At 61.3% G+C, this 21,763-nt stretch overlaps 1 protein-coding gene across 1 annotated transcript in view; it reads right to left on the reverse strand.

The window, feature by feature from the left end:
* Nucleotides 1–204: 204 nt before the first annotated feature.
* SHB (SH2 domain containing adaptor protein B) overlaps nucleotides 205–21,763 on the reverse strand; it is a 119,510-nt gene continuing 97,951 nt past the window's right edge. The window contains exons 5-6 of the mRNA XM_002707961.6: nucleotides 17,498–17,617; nucleotides 205–584 (exon numbers count right to left, since the gene is read on the reverse strand). Of these exons, the coding sequence (XP_002708007.3) occupies nucleotides 401–584; nucleotides 17,498–17,617 (304 nt within the window). The 3' untranslated portion in view covers nucleotides 205–400. The remainder of the gene's footprint in view (nucleotides 585–17,497; nucleotides 17,618–21,763) is intronic.

A 21,763-nucleotide genomic window follows, 5' to 3' on the forward strand; every position in this document is an offset into this window, starting at 1 on the left:
ACACACGCACGCGCCAGGGTGGGGCGGGAGCCCCGGGCCTCCTGGGCTCTCAGAGCGCCAGCATTTGGCTCCTAGCACCGGTGGGAAAACTTGGCCTCACACACAGGTGTGAACCCTGACAGCTGGTGAACAAAGAGATGCGCCCGGGAGCTCGTGCCCGCCCCTCCGGGCAGCTCTGCCTTTGTTCATCCTGGAAGGCATCTCTTTGGATTTGCAAATATTTTAATTCACAGAAACTCAAGGAGGGGATCGGTTGGGGGCTGGGGTGGCCTCTGTCCCTCAGCTTCATCCAGGCCCTCTCGGGCATTCGAGGGACACGCAGTGGTGTGCTAGTGCCGTGCACACAACACACACGGGACAACGGCGGCCAGGCCGCTGGCTCAGAGCCGGGCTGGGCTGCTCACAGGGTCCGCACGGCCACCGGGTACAGGAGGGACAGGTGCTCGGCGCCTTTGATGGGCAGCTTCCTGGTGGTGTAGTAGTGGATGACTTCCGGGACACTGTCGAATGGGGGGCTGTTCTGCCCCAGGACGTATTTCTCTTTGGTTTTGGCCAGTTTCATGTGCATAAAACCCTGGTTGCTCCTGTGGACAAAACACAGAGGTCATTAGGATCTGCAGAGCAAGAGGCCCGCTCGGGGGAGGGCCCGCTCGGGGGAGGGCCCGCTCGGCCACTCGGTCAGAGCTGCTCACGTTGCCCTGAGCAGGATGTGTCACTCGTTCCCCGAGAACCACCCCCCTGGCAACTCCTGTTGAGGTGCAGGACACCCTGGATGCAGCCACGAAGCCGCTGGGAGCTGCACCAGTCCCAGCCAGAACCCTGGCCCCAGAGCGGCTGCACCCGGGAGTGCACCCGACCAGGAACCAGCAGCGACCACAGCTGCAGGTTCCACTTCCTGCACCAAGAGCTTCTGGGGGCTTCCTCAGCGGAAAGCACGGTCAGCCTCTCCTGTTACGTCCTGCCTGGCAGGTGCGGCCGTTCATGTCCCCATCCCCCTGTTTAGAGATGAGGAAACCGAGTGGCAGGGATGGGGGGGCAAACTGCTCCGCCCTCCACAGTGCAGCCTGGTCACTGGGGAGGGGCACCCAGCCAGGGACTACATTTCCCAGCCTCCCTTGCATCCAGCCAGCCACGTGATGAGTTTCAGCCAATGGCACATGCGCTCTTTCTCTGCCTGCCCCAGACCCTCCTCCCGGGTCAGTGCAGCCTCTAAGGGGAGGTCACCAGGTCACTGATGCCCAGATGCAGCTGCCTCCCTTGTGGAGCTCCCGGGAGAGCAGGCTGACCGGAGACAGACTCCCCTAACCTGCTCGCTTCCACTGTGGCCTGTGACCTGGCCCGCCCCCGCCCCCGCCCTGCTTGCACCGGAGGCTGAACCGGTCGATAGAGCTGCTGGATCCTGAGCCTTCAGCCTCGACGCTGCACTAAATGAACCTATTTGTGAAGCTTCCAGCCTCAGGGATTCCGTCAGAGCAGCAGAACGCAGAGCGACGTTCGCCGCCCCTTCCCTCTGCCCGGCGCCTCCATGCCCCTGCGGGCAGTCTGCTCCCGTCGGACTGCTCCAGGACACCTGCACGACCACCTGCTCTTGACTTTCTGAACTGCAATTACCTCGTAATCCTCCCAGTTCCCCGGAGCGAGCCACGGAGTCGCAAGGCCCAGTCACTGCCCCCGAGCCGGCTGGGTCCTCCTGCCCACCAGTGTGGGCACAGCCCCAGCAGAGCACTCCCACCTCGCAGCTCCATCCGCCTGCCTTCCCCTCTCCCACTCAGCCACTCCTGGCCTCCCGGGACCTGACTGTGCCATGGCCGCCACACCTGTGGCTGCTGTGGCACTGAGGGAGGTTCCCTGAGAGTTTGCTAGAGAGCTGGGGCTGCCCCTCACCTCCTGCCTTGAGCTCTGGGGCTGCCCCATGAGGCCACGGAAGGTTTGCAGCCTGCTGCCCTCCAACTCCTGTCACTTCTGTCACCCCCACCCTCACACCGAGGGACCCAAACGCGCGTTTCTTCTAGCAGGTGCAGGCCTCAAGTGTCTGCTCTATTAATACCTTAATGTGGGCCCCAGGACCACTTTCCGATGGGCAGAACAAATGCCTAATGAAGTGCCGGCACCGGCACTGAGCAATGCATCTGCTCATAATAATGTATTTAGAGATGTCACCCCTGGCTTAAAGGAAATCGTTCGGAGAGCAATTACGGCTTCAAGAGAGAATAATTCCTGTAAAGAATTGAAATTGAAATCAAGATTTTTTAAGGCTGGCGATGTTCTAATTACAGAGCCTCTGGCAAGCTCTGCTCCCCAGTGAAGGGTCAGCGCATTGGAGGATTGCCTCGCCTTGCCTCGCCTCGTCTGAGAAGCGCCAGGCGCCGGCTCGGGCCGCTGCAGAGGGAGCCGTGCACGTGTTAAATGAGGAACATAAAACCCCACGGGAGTGAGCACTCATCCGCCTGCCACGTGGAGGGGCCACCGATCTGCGCCAGCCTGCAAGGGGCTGTGACTGCCCCATGCCGTGTTGAGACGGCGTGGCTGCGAATACCGTGGGGAGAGTTAAAAAGCCCTGTGCTGTGGCGTGGCGGGTAAAGCTGCCACCCGTGACGCTGGCATCCCATAGGGTGCTGCTTCCAGTTCCACTTCCAATCCAGCTCCTTGCTAACGTGCGGTGGGAGATGGTCCAAGTATTTGGGCCCCTGCACCCCACATGGGAGACCAGGATGGAGTTTGTGGCTCCTGGCTTTGCCCTGCCCAGCCCCAGTTGTAGCCATCTGGGGAGTGAACTAGCGGATGGAAGAAATCTAACTCTGCCTTTCCAATCAATCAGTCTTAAAAAGCAAAGCAAAGCAAAGCAAAACTCTGTGCTCCTGGAGGCTGTGCCGAGCTGTGCCTGGAGCGGGGGTGTGGGCAGGTGCAGGCCTATAGGCGTGAGGGACACTGGGCAGGCAGCAGGGTGTGACCTCCACAGGCACCCAGGGGCGATGCCTGGGGTGTCAGAACACTGGGCTCTGACCCTCACAGACGGATAGCTCAGGGAGCAGAGTAGAGGCTGTGGAAGATGGAGGTGGCAGTAGTGGGTGGGGCTGGGACTGACGCCACAGCTCTGCAGGTGACGGCTCAAGTATTTGTGTCCCTGCCATCATCATGGGAACCCTGGATGGAATTTTGAGCTCCTGGTTCATGCTCTTGCAGGCATCCGGGGAAATGGGCCAGTGGATGGAAGACCTGTCTTTCAAGTAATAATAATAATAAAAAACCCTTCTGTGTCGTCTGTCTGAACTGCTGGCAGACAGGGAGGCGGGGCCGCTGTCAGCTAAGGGCCCACACGCCTCTTCAATGCCGCCCGAGTCGCCCGTGTGCTAGGGTGCAGCAGGTTAAGCTTCTGCTTGAGATGCCGGAATCCCAAATGGTTCTAGATCTGGCTGCCCTATTTCCAATCCAGCTCCTTGCTAATGTGCCTGGGAAAGCAGCAGAGAACGGCCCAAGTGCTTGGGTGCCTGCACCCATGTGGGAGACCTGGAAGCAGCTCTGGTCTCCTGGTTTCAGCCTAGCCCAGCCCTGGCCGTTAGGGCTATTTGAGGAATGAACCAGCAGATGGAAGATTCTCTCTCTCTCTCTCTGCCCTTCGCTTGCATCTATTCCTTTCAGATAAATAATAAATAATTTTTGTAAGGTTTTATTTATTTGAAGGGCAGAGTTATAGAGAGGCAGAGGCAGAGAGAGAGAGAAAGAGAGATCTTCCATCCGCTGAGTCATTTCCCAAATGGCCGCAAAGGCTGGAGCTGAGCCGATCCAAAGCCAGGAGCCAGGAGCTTCTTCCAGGTCTCCCATGCAGGCGCAGGGGCCCAAGGACTTGGACCATCTTCTGCTTTCCCAGGCCATAGCAGAGAGCAGGACTGGAAATGGAATAGCTGGAATTTGAACTGGTACCTACGTGGGATGCTGGCACTGCAGGCTGCGGCTTTACCGGCTATGCCACAGCACCAGCCCCAATATTTTATTTTTTTTAAAAAAGGAAGAAATAAGGATTTCTGGGGGGTAAAGAGAAGCTAAGGAGTGTGCACAGCAGGGCCAGGGCTGCTCTCAACAGAACGGCCTTGGGGCTGGAAACAGGCTGGGGATCATCCCCTTCCATGCCCTTGAGTGCCCTGGGGGAGCTGGAGGCCAGAGAACGCACCACCCCGTGCCACTCACACAGCAAGGGGCAGGCAGGGGGCTGCAGGTGCAGCCAGAATCCGGTGCTGTGTTCAGGGCCAGGGGCCTGGGCCCAGGGCTGCGCCTGCTCTCAGCCTCTTTAAGGCTGTGTGAGGCAGCACCGGTCCCCTGGGGAGCTCCTGTGTCAGCCCCGTGTCTCCTTTGATAGGACATCCTGAGAGCAATGTCACCAGGAGGGGCGTCTCCCTGGCGGTGACCTGACAAGTCTCATTATCATCACAAAAAGCTCCTCCCCCTCACCAGGATTATCAGACAGACCCCACCTCGCCTCATAATCACGGCTTTAATAAAACATCACTCAGCCCGCAGCTGCCGGCCCCGAGCAGGGCACGCGGCCTCACCTCTCGCTTTTAGACCTAATTGCTCGATGCATATTTCATGAAGAATCGTGGTAATAGTTATGTTAAATCGCTTCTTTTCATGATGAAATGACTTAAAAAAAACACTTGCATATAATATTTATGCGGGCGAAGGAAAGGAATTGTCCTCTGGGAATAGCACGGAGGACCCAGTTACAGGAAGCTGCACGCACAGGCTCTCTGCTCCACGTGAGCCTGAAAGGGGCTCTCTCTCGTGGCCCTGACCCCACCCATGGCTCCTCATTGCCAGTACAGAATGCAGACCTCCAGGCAGGGACCATGCCAGGAAGTAGGCTCTCACCACTATCTCAAGAGATCCTCGTGTTGGGGACCCTGGCACACAGCCCCATCTCCCTCCCTCTCTCCACCCAGAGCCAGGAAAACAAGGCCCCACACACTGTCCCTTCTAGGCTGTGGGTTCCTGTGGGTGGGTGGTGCCTGCTCCACCAAGGTAGAAGCGGCGTCCCCGAGGTCAGACACACAGTGACTCCTTTCTGTGGGCAGCATGGGCCCCAGGGAGAGACAGTGAGGACGAGCAGAGGGGGCTCAGCATGGGTGGGACCGTGGGGGCCCTCCAGAATGCCTCCCCACCGGCTGGGTACCACGGCACATGGCTCTCAGATGAGGGAGGCGGTGGGGAGGCACGGGTCAGGCACCACTTTCCCCGGGGCCCCTGAGCTGGCCAGTGCCCTCTGCCCAGGCCTAACAAACATGAGACAAGGCCCTTCCCAAACCTAGATCCTCCTGAAGTGAAGAGGGGGCGAACCTCGCTGCAGAGACAGGACCCCAGGGCTCTAGGGGAAGTGCAAGATCCTAGAGGCACAGACAGCCAGAGCCTGGGCCTGGATCACGGTCTGCAGATGTCACCCTGCCTGTGCTGGAGCTGTGACCGCCCAGCCGCACTTTTAAAGCAAATATTTAAATGGTTCATGTCTCTGGTCCAGCCAAAGCCCAGGCAGATCCTGCTGCCCAGAGTGCCTCTGATGTGGCTGGGCCGGCAGGTGAGATACCATTGTGCAGATGAGAAAATCGAGGCCCAGAGAAGCACAGCCCCAGGCCTTGAGCTCTCCAACTGTGCAGGGTGGTGGGGGGTGCGGGGCAGCCTGCCGAGGCCAGTGCCCCTGCACCCTGCCCACCACCTCAGGGAGGCGCCCGGCACTGAGCGTGTGGTCCACAGGCTGCCGCTGCAGGCCAGACAGCTTGATTTACAACCGAGTAACCAGACCTGCCGCGAAGCCGTCAGCAGCGCCCAGCCCTCCTGAGGTGCCTGCAGGGGCTCTGCCCGAGCTCCGGACTGGAGGCTCAGGGCGAGGCCTTCCAAAAACCCAACAAGAAGCCTTCTGCGGGCAGAAGGGGAGCAGGCAGGTGCTTCCCCGGGAACACGTGAGGCCGAGGTGCCTTTTTGCAAGGCGGCAGCAGCCCCGACAGAGCTGTTGAGGTGAGGACCCCCCGTGGAGGGAGCGCGCCTCCCGTCCCCAGAGTGGTGTAAGCACGAGGGTCAGCTCCCTTGGTCAGTGTCCCCATCGGTCCTCAGACTTGGCCTGGAAATGGCAGGGAGGGGCAGAGCCATGGGGTGGGGACACAGGGTCTTAGGGCTTTTGCTCCTTTTTCTTTTCTTAGCTCTAATTGAGGGCTTTCCTAGGGAAGTGAAGGCCTGTGTGTCTGGGACAGGTGGCGCTGGCACTGGTGATTGGAATGAACCCAAGACCTGGACTGTGGCGGGCACGGGCTCAATTCTCTCTCCCTGGGCCTCGGCGTCCCCATCTGGACAAGGCGGGGGCGTCTCTTTGGTGCTGAAGTCCTTAAGCCAGTGAGGGCCACACCAGGGTGTGTGGGGAGCAGGGGCCGGTAGCTCCCTCGGTGTGGGTACAGCACTGGCCATGTGGGCTCCCCACGTCTGTGCCAACAGCGCGGCCACCACCGCTTGGCCCCAGGGAGCTCCCTTGCTTCCGAGGTCAACCCCTGGCCACCCACACTCTGCCTAGGACGATGGGTCTGCACGGGCCCCTCTGCATTTCCCCCTGCCCCTGGGGTTACCTGGCAGGGGCTACGGGTGTGGGTGCTTCTGGCATCCCGTGAGAGGCCAGGGATGCTGCCCCGCCCCCACAACAGGGACCACCCAGCTCTGGGCACTCACAGTGGCCGGTGAAGAGGAAGTAGCAGCGGAGTCTGCTCTCACAGCCGCTCCACGGGAAGTGGGGACACGTCACGAAGGTTTAGGCCCTCCTGCTCCTTGTCTAAGGCTCACAACTGCCCGGGCCACCTCCGCCCACCAGACTGGAGGGGACAAGCAGCCTCTGGAGGGGGCTCCAGAGCAGGGGCTGAGGGACGTGAGGGTTTCTACAGGCAAATAGGGCTGGAGAGGGAGACAGGGGGGCCCCTGGGCAGGGCACCCCCACCCTGGGCCTGAGCGTCCGACTCTCCTGGCCCACCCCTAAGGCTGGCCTGAGGTCTGAGGCGGATGGCGGTGAGCAGGCCCAGCTCGGAGGTGGGACGGCCGGGACGTCACAGGAGCCTCACTCCAGGGCAGCGTCCCAGGAAGCGGGGCGTGAAACGGCGCTGGCAGCAGATTTCAGCTCAGGATGGGTTTTTAATTTTTCGGATCAAGAGAGCAGGGCCCTTTCTGACAACACCGACTTACATACAGGACTCAAGGCTTGGGGGGCTCCCCGGGGGCCTGGTTTCCACCTCGCTGGGCAGGAGACACCAAAGTAGGTCTCTGCCCATCTGGCTCCATGCTGTCTGGGCTGAGCCCCGAGTATGTCTGTCTGTCTGCCTGTCTAGCCTGCTGCTCATGGCTACTTAGGTAGCCCAGAAGCCAGACACGGCTAGGCAGGGCTGCCTGTCTGGCCAAGCAGGGAGCCTGGGTGCCAGCCCCAGCTCTGCCGCTGAGTGGCGCTGGGCAGGGCTGCTTTCCACGCGGAGGGCTACGTCCCCATCCACGCCATCTCGAAGCAAGGCTGCACACAGGAGCCACGTGCGTACAGGGCAGCAGTGAGGAACTGAGGCTTCTCCACAGAAACACACGGTCACAGATGGTCTCTGGCATTTATTAAGTGCCGACTGTGTGCACTGCATTGCATCGACAGGGAGAGCAGGCACCACCTGGGGGCTTTGAGACCTTTTGCTGCCTTGTCCTTGTTCTGCAGACGACACTGGAGCCTGGAGGGGAGCAGAGGTTTGCTGCCATCCGGCAGGGAGTGGAGGTCAGGATGCCCTCACTCCCTGCCCCGTGCCATCCGCCGCGGGCACCACCAGTAGTCCCTGTCGGCTGCAAGCCTGCAGTGATGGGCAGGACAGGGACACGGCGACCTCTGCCTTCCCCTGCACTTCTCACTCTCAGGACCCGGAGCACCTGCTCCTGGGCTCAGCCCCCATGAGCACTGGCCCTGACTAACCCTTACCCCAGGGTAGGCACTGGCACAGCTGCCCACAAAGCTTCGCATCCAACCACAGTCCGGATCCAGAGGGATCTTTAAAGATTGCAAATTCCGGGGCCGGCGCTGTGGTGCAGTGGGTAAAGTCGCTGCCTGCAGTGCTGGCATCCCATATGGGCGCCGGTTCGAGTCCCAGCTGCGTCCGCCGCCTGGACAGAAGCCCGCCTTCGTTACAGACCCCAGAGCCTGGGGCTGGGAGAGGAGAGTGCGATTCCCTCCCCCACAAGTTCTTCCATGCGCCCTGCCGTGCCCTTAGGGAGCCTGAGCCTCATCAGACCTGCAGGCCCCGCCACTCTGGAACCCACGTCTCCCTCCTGGGTCACGGCCCCAGTGCTCAGCGTCCAGCCTGTGTTGCTTACTCCCAGCTCCGGGGAGCTCACTCTCCACGGAGACGACCCCCCTCCCTGGGAAGTTCCTCCTTGTGCAGCTTGCGGATGGCCCCCGCAGGCGGCCTTGGCTGCTGCCGACCCCACTCTTTCCCTCTTCCTCCCAAGTCCCAGAGGACACCACCTCCTTGACACGCCAGAGGCAGCAGGCGTAGACGTCACTCAGCTCTGGGCCCAGCCCAGAGCAGGCAGGCGTCCGAGAACACGAAGCAGCAAAAGCCCGCTGGCGCCGGCCTCGCTCGGAAGACTGAGAACCATGATTGGGGCTGGGGAGCGCTCTCGTCCCCCACTCAGGTGGCAGCGGTGCGACAGCCTCTGCCCGCAGGGTCAAGGACACCCTCAGAGCTCAGCCTGCGGCCTGGGGCTCCCCAAATAAAATGGACCTCTGCCTTCCTTTCGCTATTCGGCTAGGGCCGGGCCGCAGTAATTACAGGTGCTGTGTGCAACTGGACTCTGAGAGCGCAACTCCCACAAGAGGAGAGGAGTCCGCTTCGGCTTCTTCACACAGTGAACAACTCAGGCCAGTAAAATGAAGGTTTTTTTCCCTGGCAGGAAGCCCTGAGCTCACAATGGGGTCACGCCGCTCTGCCTTTGCTGCCTTGTGTTGCACGGTCAGCTCGCCTTCGGGTCAGAGCTCACCCGCATTGTTCTCCCTGTCTCAGGGCCACCCCGTGGGAGCCCGCTCCCACTGATTTCTAACACCAGGCACCTGGGCCCGCAGCCGGAGGTGTGCTCACCCGCGCTGGGACACCCGCTGCAGTGTCAGGCGGGAACACTGGGAGACTGGCTGGCTCCCTGGCAGGCGGGGGTGGCAGGGAGCTGCAGAAAACACGAGGCTGGGGGGTGGCCCGGGGGAGCCCTGCGCCTCTCTGAGCCCCGTCCTTGAGGGCCAAGTGGGAGCGCTGTGAGGAGCTGAAGAGGCCAGACGACGACTCCCGGGTTCACACGGCGCGTCCTGGTGGCCTCAGTTATGGTCACAAGGATCCAGGGAGGTAGCACAACTACTACTCCCATTATACAGATGTAGAAACTGAGGCTGCCCGGGGGGTAAGAGGCAGGACTGAGATCTGAACCAGGGATTCTGGCTGCAGGCAGTGCAGCCTCTTGCCACAGGGCTGTATGGTGCACTGACCTCCCCCAGACAACTGGGGGCACAGGGGAGCCACAGAGAAAAGCTCACGACAGAATCGAGGGCAAAGCCCGGTCTCCTACCTCCACAGCCAATGAATTGCCCGCTCTGCTTCACTGACACACAAAACAAAGACAAAAACAGGCTGACGTCGCGGCTGTGACGGGTGAAGCCGCTGCCTCCGACACAGGCACCCCACGCTGGAGCTCCACTTCATCGCCCCTGCGTGCACCCACGTGGAGACCCGGATGAATTCTGCTGCAAGAGCTCGGGCCCCTGCGTGCACCCACGCGGAGACCCGGATGAAGCTCCTGGTTCTGCCTGGCCCAGCTCCGGCTGCTGCGGCCATCTGGGGAGTGAACCAAAGACTGGAAGATCTCTGTCTCTACCTTCCAAATAATTTTTTAAAAAACAAAAAGCCAAGAAATACTTTAAAGGAGATTTGCTGGAGGAAATCTAGAACACACAAGCAAAACGATGACAAAAATCCCGTCACTCCGCGCTCCCAGGCAGCTGTCAATCAGAACCTTGGACCAGCAAGGTCTTTCTGTATTTTTTTTCCACTCAAATGCGTATTTGTCTGTGATAAGCAGTTCCAGGCTGAACTTTATAATTTGCTTACAATCGTGGCTCGTTTGGGATGCTGTCATTATCTTTCTCAAGCACCCTCTAAGTGCCAGGCCCTCTGGGGGTGGGGGAGTGGAAGACATCCTCAGCCGCCCAGGGTGCCGGTGAGACTCCCAGTAGTGTCCGCCTCTGACCCTGAGGGTCATGGTCACAGCTGCAGTGCCAGAGGGGAATTTAGGGAGCAGGGGCTCTGAGTTCGTGCACTCCAGTTTCAAACTGAGTGACACTTTGCAGAAGAGAAAACTCAGAGGCTGGGGGAGAGGGGCCACTGCAGAGGGGCCAACCGAGTTCCAAACCTGAACATCCTTGACCCCTGCTGTTGCTTCCTCAATAAATTACACCCCTTGCTTTTTCCTCTCAAAAATCTTATCCAATCTCCAAGGAAGGCCCTCCGCAAATGCTACCTCCTCCAGGAAGCCCTCCAAGATGCCTCCTCAGTCAGACTTGCTTCCTCCCTGGCTCCTGGTCTCCTGAGCGTAGAGTGGCCCATATCTTCCGCTCCTTGTGCAGCTGAAGGCCTGGGGCACAGCAGGAGCCCAGCATGGAGAGCTGAGAGTCGGGGGCACTCAGCAGCACATGGGTTTTCAAAAGCAGCCCCCAAGAGCGAGGCTGCAATGAGAGCACTGCTAAGAAGCTGGCTTGGCCGAAGCTCAGTGGTTCCGGGGCTCCTCTTGGGTGAAATCATCTTAGAGAGAAAGAAGCAAAAGCCTTGCTGAATGTGGCGGGGGCCGCCTGCTGGGGAGCTGAGCGGAGAACGGCAGGTGTCAGGGGCTAAGCCCCAGGAAGGGAGCAGCCCCCACCCCAGCAGAGGGCAGAGTGTGAGCCAAGGGGGTGGGGAGAGGGAGAGAGGGAGAAAGAGAGCGAGTGTGCGCCACACAGGACTTCCACACCTTCAGCACTGGAACTGCGGGGGCACGGGGAGCGCTGTGAGCTCTGACATCGATGTTACAAATCTGCCAAGTCCCGAGTGGGTTTACCTGGAAAGCGGGAGAAGAGGACACGCGCCTTGTGGGGCTCACAGAGCTCGCAGCCTTGGGCTCGTGGCCTCATGTCCTACTCAGAAAGCCCGGCCTGGGGCCCGGGGCCACACCTGCCTGGGCCTTGGCGAGGCTTCTACGACCTCACTGGAGAAGAAGTGGACGTGGTTTCCATACACAGAGGTCACACAAAGCCAGAAAAACAAAAGAGGGGGTGGCATCAGGCCAGGCCAAGATCCCAGCCCTTTCTCAATGACCGTCATCATGTGAACATGAAGACAAAGGTCAGGGCGGGTGCTGAGCCTGGCCGTGAACGCGGGTTCAGCCGGTAACCTCCTCACTCGAGTGCCTGCTTCCAGTCCTGGCTCCAGCTCTTGACTCCAGCTTCCTGCCTTTGCAGGCCTGCTGATGTGCCACCTGGCCTGCCCTCACCCGCATGCCTGCTCTGCCTCCAGCCCTCACAGCCACCTGGCAGCTCAGAGAGGCAAGACCAGGAACCCAGCGCCCTTCCAACCGCTGCAAGCTGGGCAGGCCGGGAGCTCCTGGGGAGGTTTGCCCCTAGGAGGGTGGGTCACTCCCTCCAGGGCTGCGTGTGGAACACGACAGCGGCACGCAGGGCCTCAGCGCGGCTTTTGCAGGGACTGCCTGGCCAGCTCACACACGGAGTGGCCAATCTCCACAGGGCCAAGGGTTCGGGGCCTCAGCAAGCAACACGGGGTGCCTGGATGACACAGGAAGTGACGTCTGGGTCCCCACGGTGAACGCAGGGCGAGCAGCCTCTGCTCGGTGGGCCCCCTCCCCGCCCCGTCCTGTGTTATTACTTCTTGCTCCTGGCTGTCAGCAGCAGCAAACTAAGATTAATCACGCGGCTGCCCGCTGGGCCCAGACAGGCCTCTGTTTGAAAACTCTCCCCCTCGCTATATAAATCAGCGAGGGCAGAGAGGAAAACTCACCTAGCTGAGACGCACCCGCAGCACCGCCAGCTCTGCTCGGCCCCCCGACACCCACTCGTCCTGCGCTGGGTGCAGACGACACAGAAGGCACAGAGCCGGGGCTCCGGGCGGCATGCAGCAGTCTGAGGGGCGGGAGGCTGGCTCCTGCAACAGTCCGGGCCCTGTGGGCAGCGAGCGGAGCCTTCCCACCACCTCAGACCGCGGCCAGGCTCTGTGGCCGGATCCTGGGACCCCCCGACTTCAAAGCAGGGTCCCCGATGCGACTGCTGGCTTGACTTCACAGACGCGTGAAGAGGGGAGAAAGTCCACAAAAGTCAGAGCACAGCGGGGACAAACCGGCCTCTTCCCGGGGCTCCGTCGCCTCTGGAAAGGCCGAAGGGCAGAGACCACCAGCTCCTGGTCACGTGCTGTGTGCCAGTGCTGTGTGCCAGTGCCGTGCGTGGGGCTTCGCTGCCAAGGCCCCCTTCGTGCCTGCACGCCCTGATTTCCAGGCAATGACTCGCCTAGCAGCACACGGCTGCTGAGGGGTGCAGTCAGGATCTGAACCCAGGGCTCTCCACCTGCAGAGCCTGTGGATCTCCCTCTGCACCTTGAAGAGGGTCACCCTGGAGCCCGTGGGGAGGCCTGCTCCCAGGCTGCCCATCCCCCGGCCCTCCCAGCAGGCCCCCTGCAGCTTCTTGGGCTGTGCCAGCTCAGTTGGCATTGTTACAGGTGGCTCGTGGGGGCAGAAGCTGCGTCCACCCTTGATGACACCCACGGGACCCCCCAGCTCCCGAATGGCTCTAGAATACGGCCCCGAGAACGTCACCAGCGCACCCAGCTCCAAGCCTCTGAGAACTCGCTGAGGCCCTGCAGCAGGAAGTCCCCCTCCCGGGCTCCAGTCAGTGCGTGTTCTGCACCCGTTCTCCTCTCCCCTCACACATCTCCTCTTCCGGTCCCTTCCTCCTTCCAGACCCACAGTGAAGTCCACCTTGGGTGGCTCCTGACACACCCCCTGAGTGACAGGGGTCAGCGGCTCTTGCAAAGCCGGAGCTTGGTAAACAAATGATGCTTGCTGGAGGCGGGGAGGGTAGAGGGTGGCTTCCGGGCCATCAGGCCAGGTGTCCAGAGCATCTCCACAGCGCCAGGCTCTGGGCCCACTTCCCCTGGCAGGCTTGGCATTGTCACCGGCACCAGAGCCGCGGCTGGGCCCCTGCCAGCCTCCCCGGGTGCCCCCTGCCCGGCCTCCCTGCGTCCTCCCCAGCTGCAAACTCCAGGCTGGGAGGTCCTGTGCCCCTCATGCCGGGTTCCTTGGCAGAAACTTGGTACAAACTGTCCCACGAGCCCTCTGGAGGTTGCTCGAGTCCCGTCCTGCCACCCCACGCCTGCCTTGCAAAGACAGGAAGCTGGGCTGCCGCTGGATCCCTCCTTGCCAGTCTCTCAAGACCCGAGACTACACTGGGTGTGCCCTGGGGCGAGGGCAGGGGGCTGGGGTCAAGGCATCTGCTGGCAGCCAAGAGGGCACGCGGATGCCATACCAGGGGAGTGGGGGAGTGGGAAGTGACAGAGGCAGTGAGGCAGGGTCTCTGAAGCCGCCCCCCAGGGTGGCGCCATGGAGGGCCCGCTAAGGTGCAGGAGGCAGCCTGGGTGACAGCCTGGGCTGGCCCAGAAGTCTCCTCTCCACCGTCACTGGGGTTCAAGTGCCAGCTGGGCAGCCTCGAGCCCCTGTTGATCTTAGCTTCCTCACCCACAGAGCAGAGGGACTGGGTAGACCCTGGTCAGCCACACGGCTCCCTCTGCCCCTGCCGCCACTGGGGGGCCACCCTAAGGCGAGTGTGCAGGCCTTCTGGAAGGCAGTGTCTGCTGATATGGGGTGGGGGCCGGGTAGAGGGGATTTGGGGATAAGGGGGTGCCTTGAGGTGGGACCTGTGTGAGTGGGGCCTGAGCCTCGGGGGCCAGCTCAACTGGGAGGCCCAGAGCCTGCAGGACTCTCTTGTGGCTTGGCGGCTTTGCAGGAGCCGTCCCCTCCCCGTGAGATGCCTGCCCAGTTCTCTGCAAGGCTCAGGGGCAGCCCACTCACATGCCACCTCGGGGCTCCTGGCCCCTGTGCAGACCGGCCTGCAATGAGGCACAGCTGGAACCAGCCAGACCGTGAGCTCCTGCAGCCGGGCCTGGCTCTCAGCCTGGCTCTCCCTCTCCGATGCCCAGGCCAGCGCCTGGTACGGAGGGCTGGGAAGCACGGAATGGGTGGAGGGCCTTGTCCTCTGAGGCTAAACTCCCCCAATCCTCCCTCCACCCAGGGCAGGGTCTGACGCTCAGATGAAAATGGCCAGAGGCGGGAACTGGCATAGCTGGGATTCCAATGTCAGTTTGCACCCTGCCTGCATGGGGAATGCCACTCCCCACCCCACTGATCCAGGCAGGCCTGCGTATCTGAGACCCATGTCTTGCCTCTTACACGCTGGCTGGCAGAGCCGGTGTCCACCCCAAGCAGCCCGGACACTCAGTGTTAGGGCCGTCTACCACGGTCAAGGTGATTAATGCCAGGGCCTGTGCCCTGTCAGCAGCCACATTGATCACTGGGTACCGGGGCTGTTCTGGGAAGCAAGCTCACCTCCTCCCAGCGGGCAGCTGGGCCCAGCACAGGACGGGCCAGCCCACTCCCCGCTCCTGTGCCAGTGTGGGCACCCAAGGGAAAGCTGAGCAGCTGCACCCAGCCCCCTGGCCTCGCGGCCGGTGACCTGATAACTCTAGACAAGCATGTAAAACTACACCTCCACCTCCAGCCCCACGGGGCGCAGGCCAGTCATCCGACCACAGTCCCGATGATTGGATCTGACAGGATGGGTACCAGAACATGAGCTCAGGGCCTGAAAGTACAGTGTTCGTGTCTGGGGTCTGGGTCTGGCCTGCATAGGCTGCTGGGCTGGCTCCCTGCCACCTTCCACCTCCACCCCCAGCCCAGAAGGTGCACTGGATCCAGTCAGAGCACACCAGGGACCAAGGGAGTGCAGAGCCCACAGACTGGGCCATCCCCAGGGGTCCTGAGCAACCGGCAACACCCTGCTCCTCCCTGGGCAGACGTGGACGCTGCAGCCCAGAGAAGGGAGGGAACTCACTCAGGGTCACAGAGTGAGCAGCAGGAGGCAGGGCAGGCTTCCGTCCTGGACTCTGGACAACAGGCCCTTCCCGTGACTCTTTAAAAAAAAAGGGCTTTGGGGCCACCACTGTGGCATAGTGGGTAAAGCTGCCACCTGCAGTGCCAGCATCCTATATTGGCGCCAGTTTGAGTCCCAGCCGCTCCACTTCCCATCCAGCTCTCTGCTACGGCCTGGGAAAGCAGTAGAAGATGGCCCAAGTGCTTGGGCTGCCGCACCCATGTGGCAGACCCAGAAGCTCCAGGCTTCTGGCTTCGGATCAGCCCAGCTCTGGCTGTTGTAGTCATTTGGAGAGTGAACCAGCAGATGATGGAGGACCTCTCTCTCTCCCTCTCACTATCTATCTATAACTCTTGCCTCTCAAAAAAACAAAACAAAACAAAACAAAACAAAAACAAAAACAAAAAAACAAACCCTCACTCTAACTGCAAGGCTGGCCACAGGAAGTAGGAGCAGGTGGGGGTGACACAAGATGACATTTACGTGGCTGGCCTCCATCGTCTCCAGGGCACAGGAGAGGACGGCGGAGTGCAGAGAGGTGGTGGGACCAGCTGAGGTCACGTCCCTAGCAGGTGGCACACACACAGCCCCAGCCCTGAGACCCGCTCGCAGGGGTGCACCTGGGCCTGTGTAACTGCGGGGAACTGGGTGTGGATTCTGCAGCATCGGGGTGGCGGTGCGCACACACTGCCTTGCTGAGCCCTGGCACAGCCCGGCTGCTCACCAGGCTGTTCCCGGTGTGCTGCAGACACCCTGGGCCTTGCTGGCTCAGGGGCTGAGCACCACCCAGGGGAACGAGCAGGGAGCAGAGCGGCTATCCCGGATTCTGGCCCTCGGCCAGGCCTGGCACAGGGCGCTCTGGCCCCTCGTCAGCTCTCTGGCAGAGGGCCCTCTGGAGCCAGGCCCCAGATACAGGGCGTCCCAGAGAAGAGGAGATTCACAAGGGAACCCAGGGACTGACAGGGAGACAGAGCCACAACACAGCCCAGCCGGGAAGGCTGGTGCTGCCCCTGGCTTCCTGTCCCGGCCCAGGAGAGCACCATTCACCTGCCACGTGATCTCAGGGTGAGGGAGGTCAGCGTGTTGCCAGTGACTCTGAGCCCTCGTCAGCACCCCAACAAGCCAGCGCTCTGTCATGTGGCCTCTGGCGGTGGCAGGTGGGACAGAGGGGAAGGCAGGCAGAGGGTTTCACAGCTCCCGGGGTTTTGTGTCAGCTTTGGGCCTGGGTTTATGCCCCAATTATGTCACTAACTTCCTTTGCGCCCATGGCAAAAGTCTCCTTTCTCTGGGCCTCCATTTTCCTGTCTGTAAAATGGGTTGTAGGCACTCTGTTAGGTCTCACTCAGCAACTACACCGAACGACGGAGTCCCCTTCCCCTTACTCCTGGGCCTGCCCGCCCTGACAGCCATGCCTCGCGGATCAGAAAGACACAAAGGTTTCAAGGCAGCCACAGGAGACGGAGCACCACTTGGCTTCTTCCCAGCCCCTGTGAGGCCCAAGAATCAGGTCAGCCCAGCCAGCGGTTGGAGCCCAGGAAAGGGCCGCTCCCTCGGCGGCGGTGCAGCAAGCTTGGCTCAGCCACTTGGGCCAAGCACAGCCCTCTGGGAGCCTCAGTCTGCTCGCCTGCAGAATGGGGACCGTATGTTCCTCATCAAAGGGCTGTCACGAGGTTTTTTTTTTTTTTGGGGGGGGGGGGGTTGAGGCATGCTGTGAGCTTCCTACAGCCCTGGCTCACTGGCACGCAGGAAAGCTACTCCTGGTTGGTTACCATTAATCCTAAGAGACCCCTCCTCTTCCGGGAAGGCAGCAATGGCGACCATAAAGACTCCTCTGAGACACAGGCTAAGAGAAAATTGGAGAACTGAGGTCTCGGGGCCGGTGTGGTAGAGCAGTGGGTTAAGTGACTGCCTGCAGTGCCGGTGACCCACGTGGGCGCCAGTTGGAGTCCCGGCTGCTCCATTTCCAATCCAGCTCCCCGCTAAAGCACCTGGAGAAGCAGCAGAAGCCGGTCCAAGTGCTTGGGTCCCTGCCACCCATGTAGGAGACCCAGATGGAGTTCCAGGACCCTGGCTTCAGCCCGGCCCAGTCCTGCCTGTTGCAGTCATTTGGGGAGTGAAGCGGTGAATGGAAGGTCTCTCTCCCCCCGTCTCTATAACGCTTTCAAATAAAATACATAAACAGATCTTTCAGAACATGGACAGCCAGACGGAGGTCTGAAGCAGCTCACGCTGGCGAGGGCACAGCCGGGGCCTGCCACGCAGGCCGGGGCGCCGGGTGGTACTCACTTCAGGGACAGGGAGTAGTCGTGCTTGCTGGTCTGGCTGTTCCGGACAAGGTAGCTGCACTCCTTGCAGAGCCGCAGCAGGTTCTCAGCGTCTCCTCTGCTGATGGCTCCGTGATACCATCTGGGGAGAGGGCAGAGTGCGGTCAGAGCCCAGCAGCGAAGGGGCGCCCGCAGCCCTGGCACCCGGTTTCCTTGTCCCAGGCAGGTGTGTCGATCTTCGTCCAGCACCTGCTATGTGCCAGCTCCTGGGAGAGGGCAGTGAAGGGAGCTCAGGGTCCCCTCCCCCGGGAGGCTCATGCCCTGGGCACCGCATGGCTGGCCCTGTGGCCACCGGTCCTTGGGGATGACAAGGCCAGGTCGCACATTTCAGAGTTACAGAGGGTACCGACTCAGGGGCCACCCTGTCTCTATGATACTCGTGGGCAAACCTCCTCACTCAGGACAGGGCACAGAGCGTGGGGCAGCTGCACTGTGCTCCCATCCAATGGCGCTGGCACAGGCTGGCCACGTGGGCATCCAGGTCGTTGCTTCTGGACCACACGGCAGAGGAGAGCAGCAGAGTCGGGGGTGGGAGCACAGGAGCACGATCACAGGCTCCTAACAACCCGCTGCTTCCATGAGGGTCTCCAAGGGGCAGCTGGTGCTGGGTGGGGCAGCAGCTGGGGGTCAGGGTGACTCCTGCACCTGGCCAAGCCTCTGTCCTTTATCAGGTTAGGGTCACCCAGGCCCTTCTTGGGCTTGTGGGCACAGCTGCTGCAGAGCCTGGGGGGCGGGTAAGGTCACCAAGTGGCAGTGCGGGCACTGGCAGAGAGAGCCTGAACCGGCCAACCTCCACACACGAGCCCCTCATCTGCACCGCTGCGGGCTCCTGCCAGCCACCGTGGGAGCGGGGACATGCAGGGCCTCTGCAAGGTCTGTCACCAGCACTGCCGTGGGCTCCTGCCACTTTCTAGGCGGTGCCCTCCACAGCTAGCAGCGCGGCTGTGACAGTCACCACCAGAGCCGAGAACGCGAGGCCTGGGGAGTTATGACCGTCTCATCTGTGGGCTGACTAGGAGGTGGTCACGGAGCTGGCCGACCGGAAGGGAAATGTGTGTGTGTGGTGGGGTGCATTTACTGTGCAGACCCACACGGGTTGTCATGGTTAACCCGAGCCCAAGCTGTGCTTGAGACAGGAAGTGCGGCTGTAACTGGGAGATGCACGCGGAGCTGCCCTTGTTTGGCGAGAGCATCTCCCGCGAGTCTGCGTAAGGCAGCCCCAGGGAGCGACAAAACCAGCGTTTCATTAGGAAGCTGAGCCATCCCCAGGGAAGTCCTGCCCACCGTGTGCCCTACCAGGGGCGTGGGGTGGGGTGGGGCCAGGCAGGCCCTCGGCCTCTGGGTACTTGTTAAAGGTAATCCCCAGGGCTAACAGGCTAAGCTGCTGCTTCCTTCCCCTGCGGCTCCCTCCATGGGGAGAGAAAAGCAGGGGACTTGGGGCCGAGGATCAAAGGAGAGAAGGGTCAAAGGGCACCGTGTCAGGGGTCGGGAAGCTGGCTGGGCACTGGGCAGCCTGGACTCCGGCACTCCTGGGGGAGCTGTGCCTGGATGCAGGAGAGGCTCCAGGCCAGGGCATGCTGGGGGTGTGCTGGCCTTCCCGGAGCTGCTGAGTCAGGGCACAACTGGGAATCAGGGAGACTCCGCCACCGCCATTGTCCCGTCCAACATCCGGTAGCTCACTCGATGTTTACTCAGTGCCCGCCTCACCCCTGATCTCACGGGGCTAGCGCACGGAGCGGCAGTCAACAAGCGCACAGGAAGCCACTTCAGATAGCGGCGAGTGCTACGCGGGAGTACTGGGGTGCGGCAGGGGCTGTGCCTGCTCTGCAGTGAGTGGTCAGGGGAGGCCCCGGAGAGCCTGGACTGTGAGAAGGAGCTAGTCATATGATGAGCCAAAAACAATACCTCTGTAGAGGGAACAGCCGGCACAAAGGCCCTGGGGTAGGAAAGACCTGGGGCCGTCCACATGACAGGTGGCGAGAAGAGCTGAGCAGGGTGGGTGGCGAGGCCCAGTGGGCTGAGGCCTTGTGGGCCAAGGAAAGACATTTTGTTTTATCCTAAGTGTGCTGGAGTGGATAAGACTTTCACAGAGACGCTGCTGGTATTAGCGAGGGAGAAGCCACAGAACTTGGTAACGCAGCAGATGCTGGCATAAGGCAGCACGAGGACTCGACAAGACTCCACTGTGCAGTGTAACTCTGCAGACGTGGCTGGTACGGCGGTACGGAAGCCCGGGAAGGAGCAAGCTCCCCGAACAGCAGGAGTCGCATTCTGAACGTGTTAACCATGAAGCGCCCACTCGGCAGTCGCGATGCCAAGCAGGCAGCTAGGGGTGGGAGTCGGGAGCTCTGGGAGAGGTGTGGGCTGCAGCACCGTGCCTGTGAGTCAGCACCAGGATCCTGGGAGAGACTTCCCGGGGGGAGCCCATGGCAGGAGGCAGGGGGAAACCAGGCAGGGGCGGTCATCTGGGGGCCAGGCAGGAGAGGGGCACTGGTTGGGAGGGCGGCCAGCTCCTCGGAGACACCGTGCACTCAGGTGACGGCTGTCTGCTGAGCGCCTGGTATGTGCCAAGCACTGTTCTAGGCGTGGGGAGGCAGTGGTGACCCAGGCAGGTCTCCACCCCAGGGCGTGTCTGTGTTGGAAGGGGGCAGCAGGCTATCTCCTCTCTCCCTTACGTGGACAGTTTGTGACCAGAAGATGGTTAGATGCCGACGGGGACAGTGGTGCAGGAGGCAGGTGTGCTGACCCTGGGCGCCAGAGCAGCCTTTTCCTCCAGGGTGTCCAGGCACAGGTGCGCCAGCCGGTCCTCAGCAACCACCCATCGGACCTGAAGGTGTCTCCTGAGCTTGAGGCCTCGTCAGCCCGGGTGGGCGGACAGGGGACCCTCTACCTAGCGCAGCAGGCCCTGCGGGAAGTGGCGTATGGGCGATGAGTCAGGACTTCTGGAAGGCCGGGGTAATCCTGGGGAGCAGGGATGATGAGGGAGGGAAAGCAGGCAGGACTCTGGACCTGGCCGAACCTTGTTGGGCGGGAATGGAAGAGGCAAGGGAACTGAGCAGCGTGGGCCTAAGGGCCCGGGGAGGGCAGGCCTGTGGACCGGACCCCAGGCCTCTGTGCATCGTTCCGTGCTTGCTGATGTCAACGTGCAGTCTGATCAGAAGTAAGCAAAAGGGCAGTGAACCAAGCTGTGAGCACGGGTTCAAGTCCAGCCCCCTGCTAAGACGCCTGGGAAAGCAGCAGAGGGTGGCCCAAGTGCTTGGGCCCTTGCACCCACATGGGAGACCCGGATGGAGTTCCTTGTCTACAAGCCCCAGCCATTGCAGCCATTTGGGGAGTGAACCCAGGAGATGGAAGATCTCTGTCTCCGTCACTCTGCCTTTCAAATAAATAAATCGATCTTAAAAAAACAACAACAAGAAGACAGACCTCGGCCAGTTAGCCTGCGTGGCTGCGACAAAGGATGGACAACCAGCGGGAGTGGTGGTGCTCCCCAGCATAGTCCAAAGGCAGGAGCTGGGTGGCCTCCAGGGCTGGCAGCTCGGGCCGACACTGGGAAAGCCTGCGTCCTGCTCTCTGAGCGACCCTTGCCCATGAGGGAGGCACTGCAGGTTGCACCAAACACAGAAGCCCCAGGCCAGGCCGAATACGATAGGCGCCACACGCCAGAAAGGCTCCCAGGCGGGCGTGCTGGTGGCTGCCAACCCTTGAGCCAAGTGTGTGCTGTGTGAGGTCGCACGGGGAGCAAGGGCGGGGAAGCGAGGCAGTGTGTGGGGTCAAGGGCAGGAGGCTGGGGTGCACTCCAGGCTGTGAGGCCCCAGCCAAGGCTCTGCACCTCCCTGGATCTGGATTTTCTCATCAAGGCAGTGACGGTGCGTTTGCTTGTGAAGCCAATCACGCACCCGAAGGCACAAAGTTCCTGGAGAAGCTCACTCTAGCCGAGGGATGTGGCATGGTAAGAAAGGGGAAAGGACTTTGGGGGCGACTCCCAGAGCAAATGGTAGGCTGGTGAGATGGAGTTCCACCCTGCAGGTAACAGGGAGCCCCCGAAGGCTGTGGAGCAGAGCCGGGAGATGATAATTACGGGTGGCCGAGGGCCCAGCCCAGCGCAGCGCTGGGGGCAGCGAGGAGCAAAAGGGCGTGAGAACTGGGGGCCAGCACGAACGGGACCTGGCCACTGAGCAGAGGGGAGAAACGCCTGGGAAGAGAGACGGAGAGAGGGGAGGTCTTG

This window comes from Oryctolagus cuniculus, chromosome 1 (assembly GCF_051225735.1).
Source record: "Oryctolagus cuniculus isolate XC-2025 breed Fujian yellow rabbit chromosome 1, ASM5122573v1, whole genome shotgun sequence".
In the NCBI taxonomy this organism is placed as follows: domain Eukaryota; kingdom Metazoa; phylum Chordata; class Mammalia; order Lagomorpha; family Leporidae; genus Oryctolagus; species Oryctolagus cuniculus.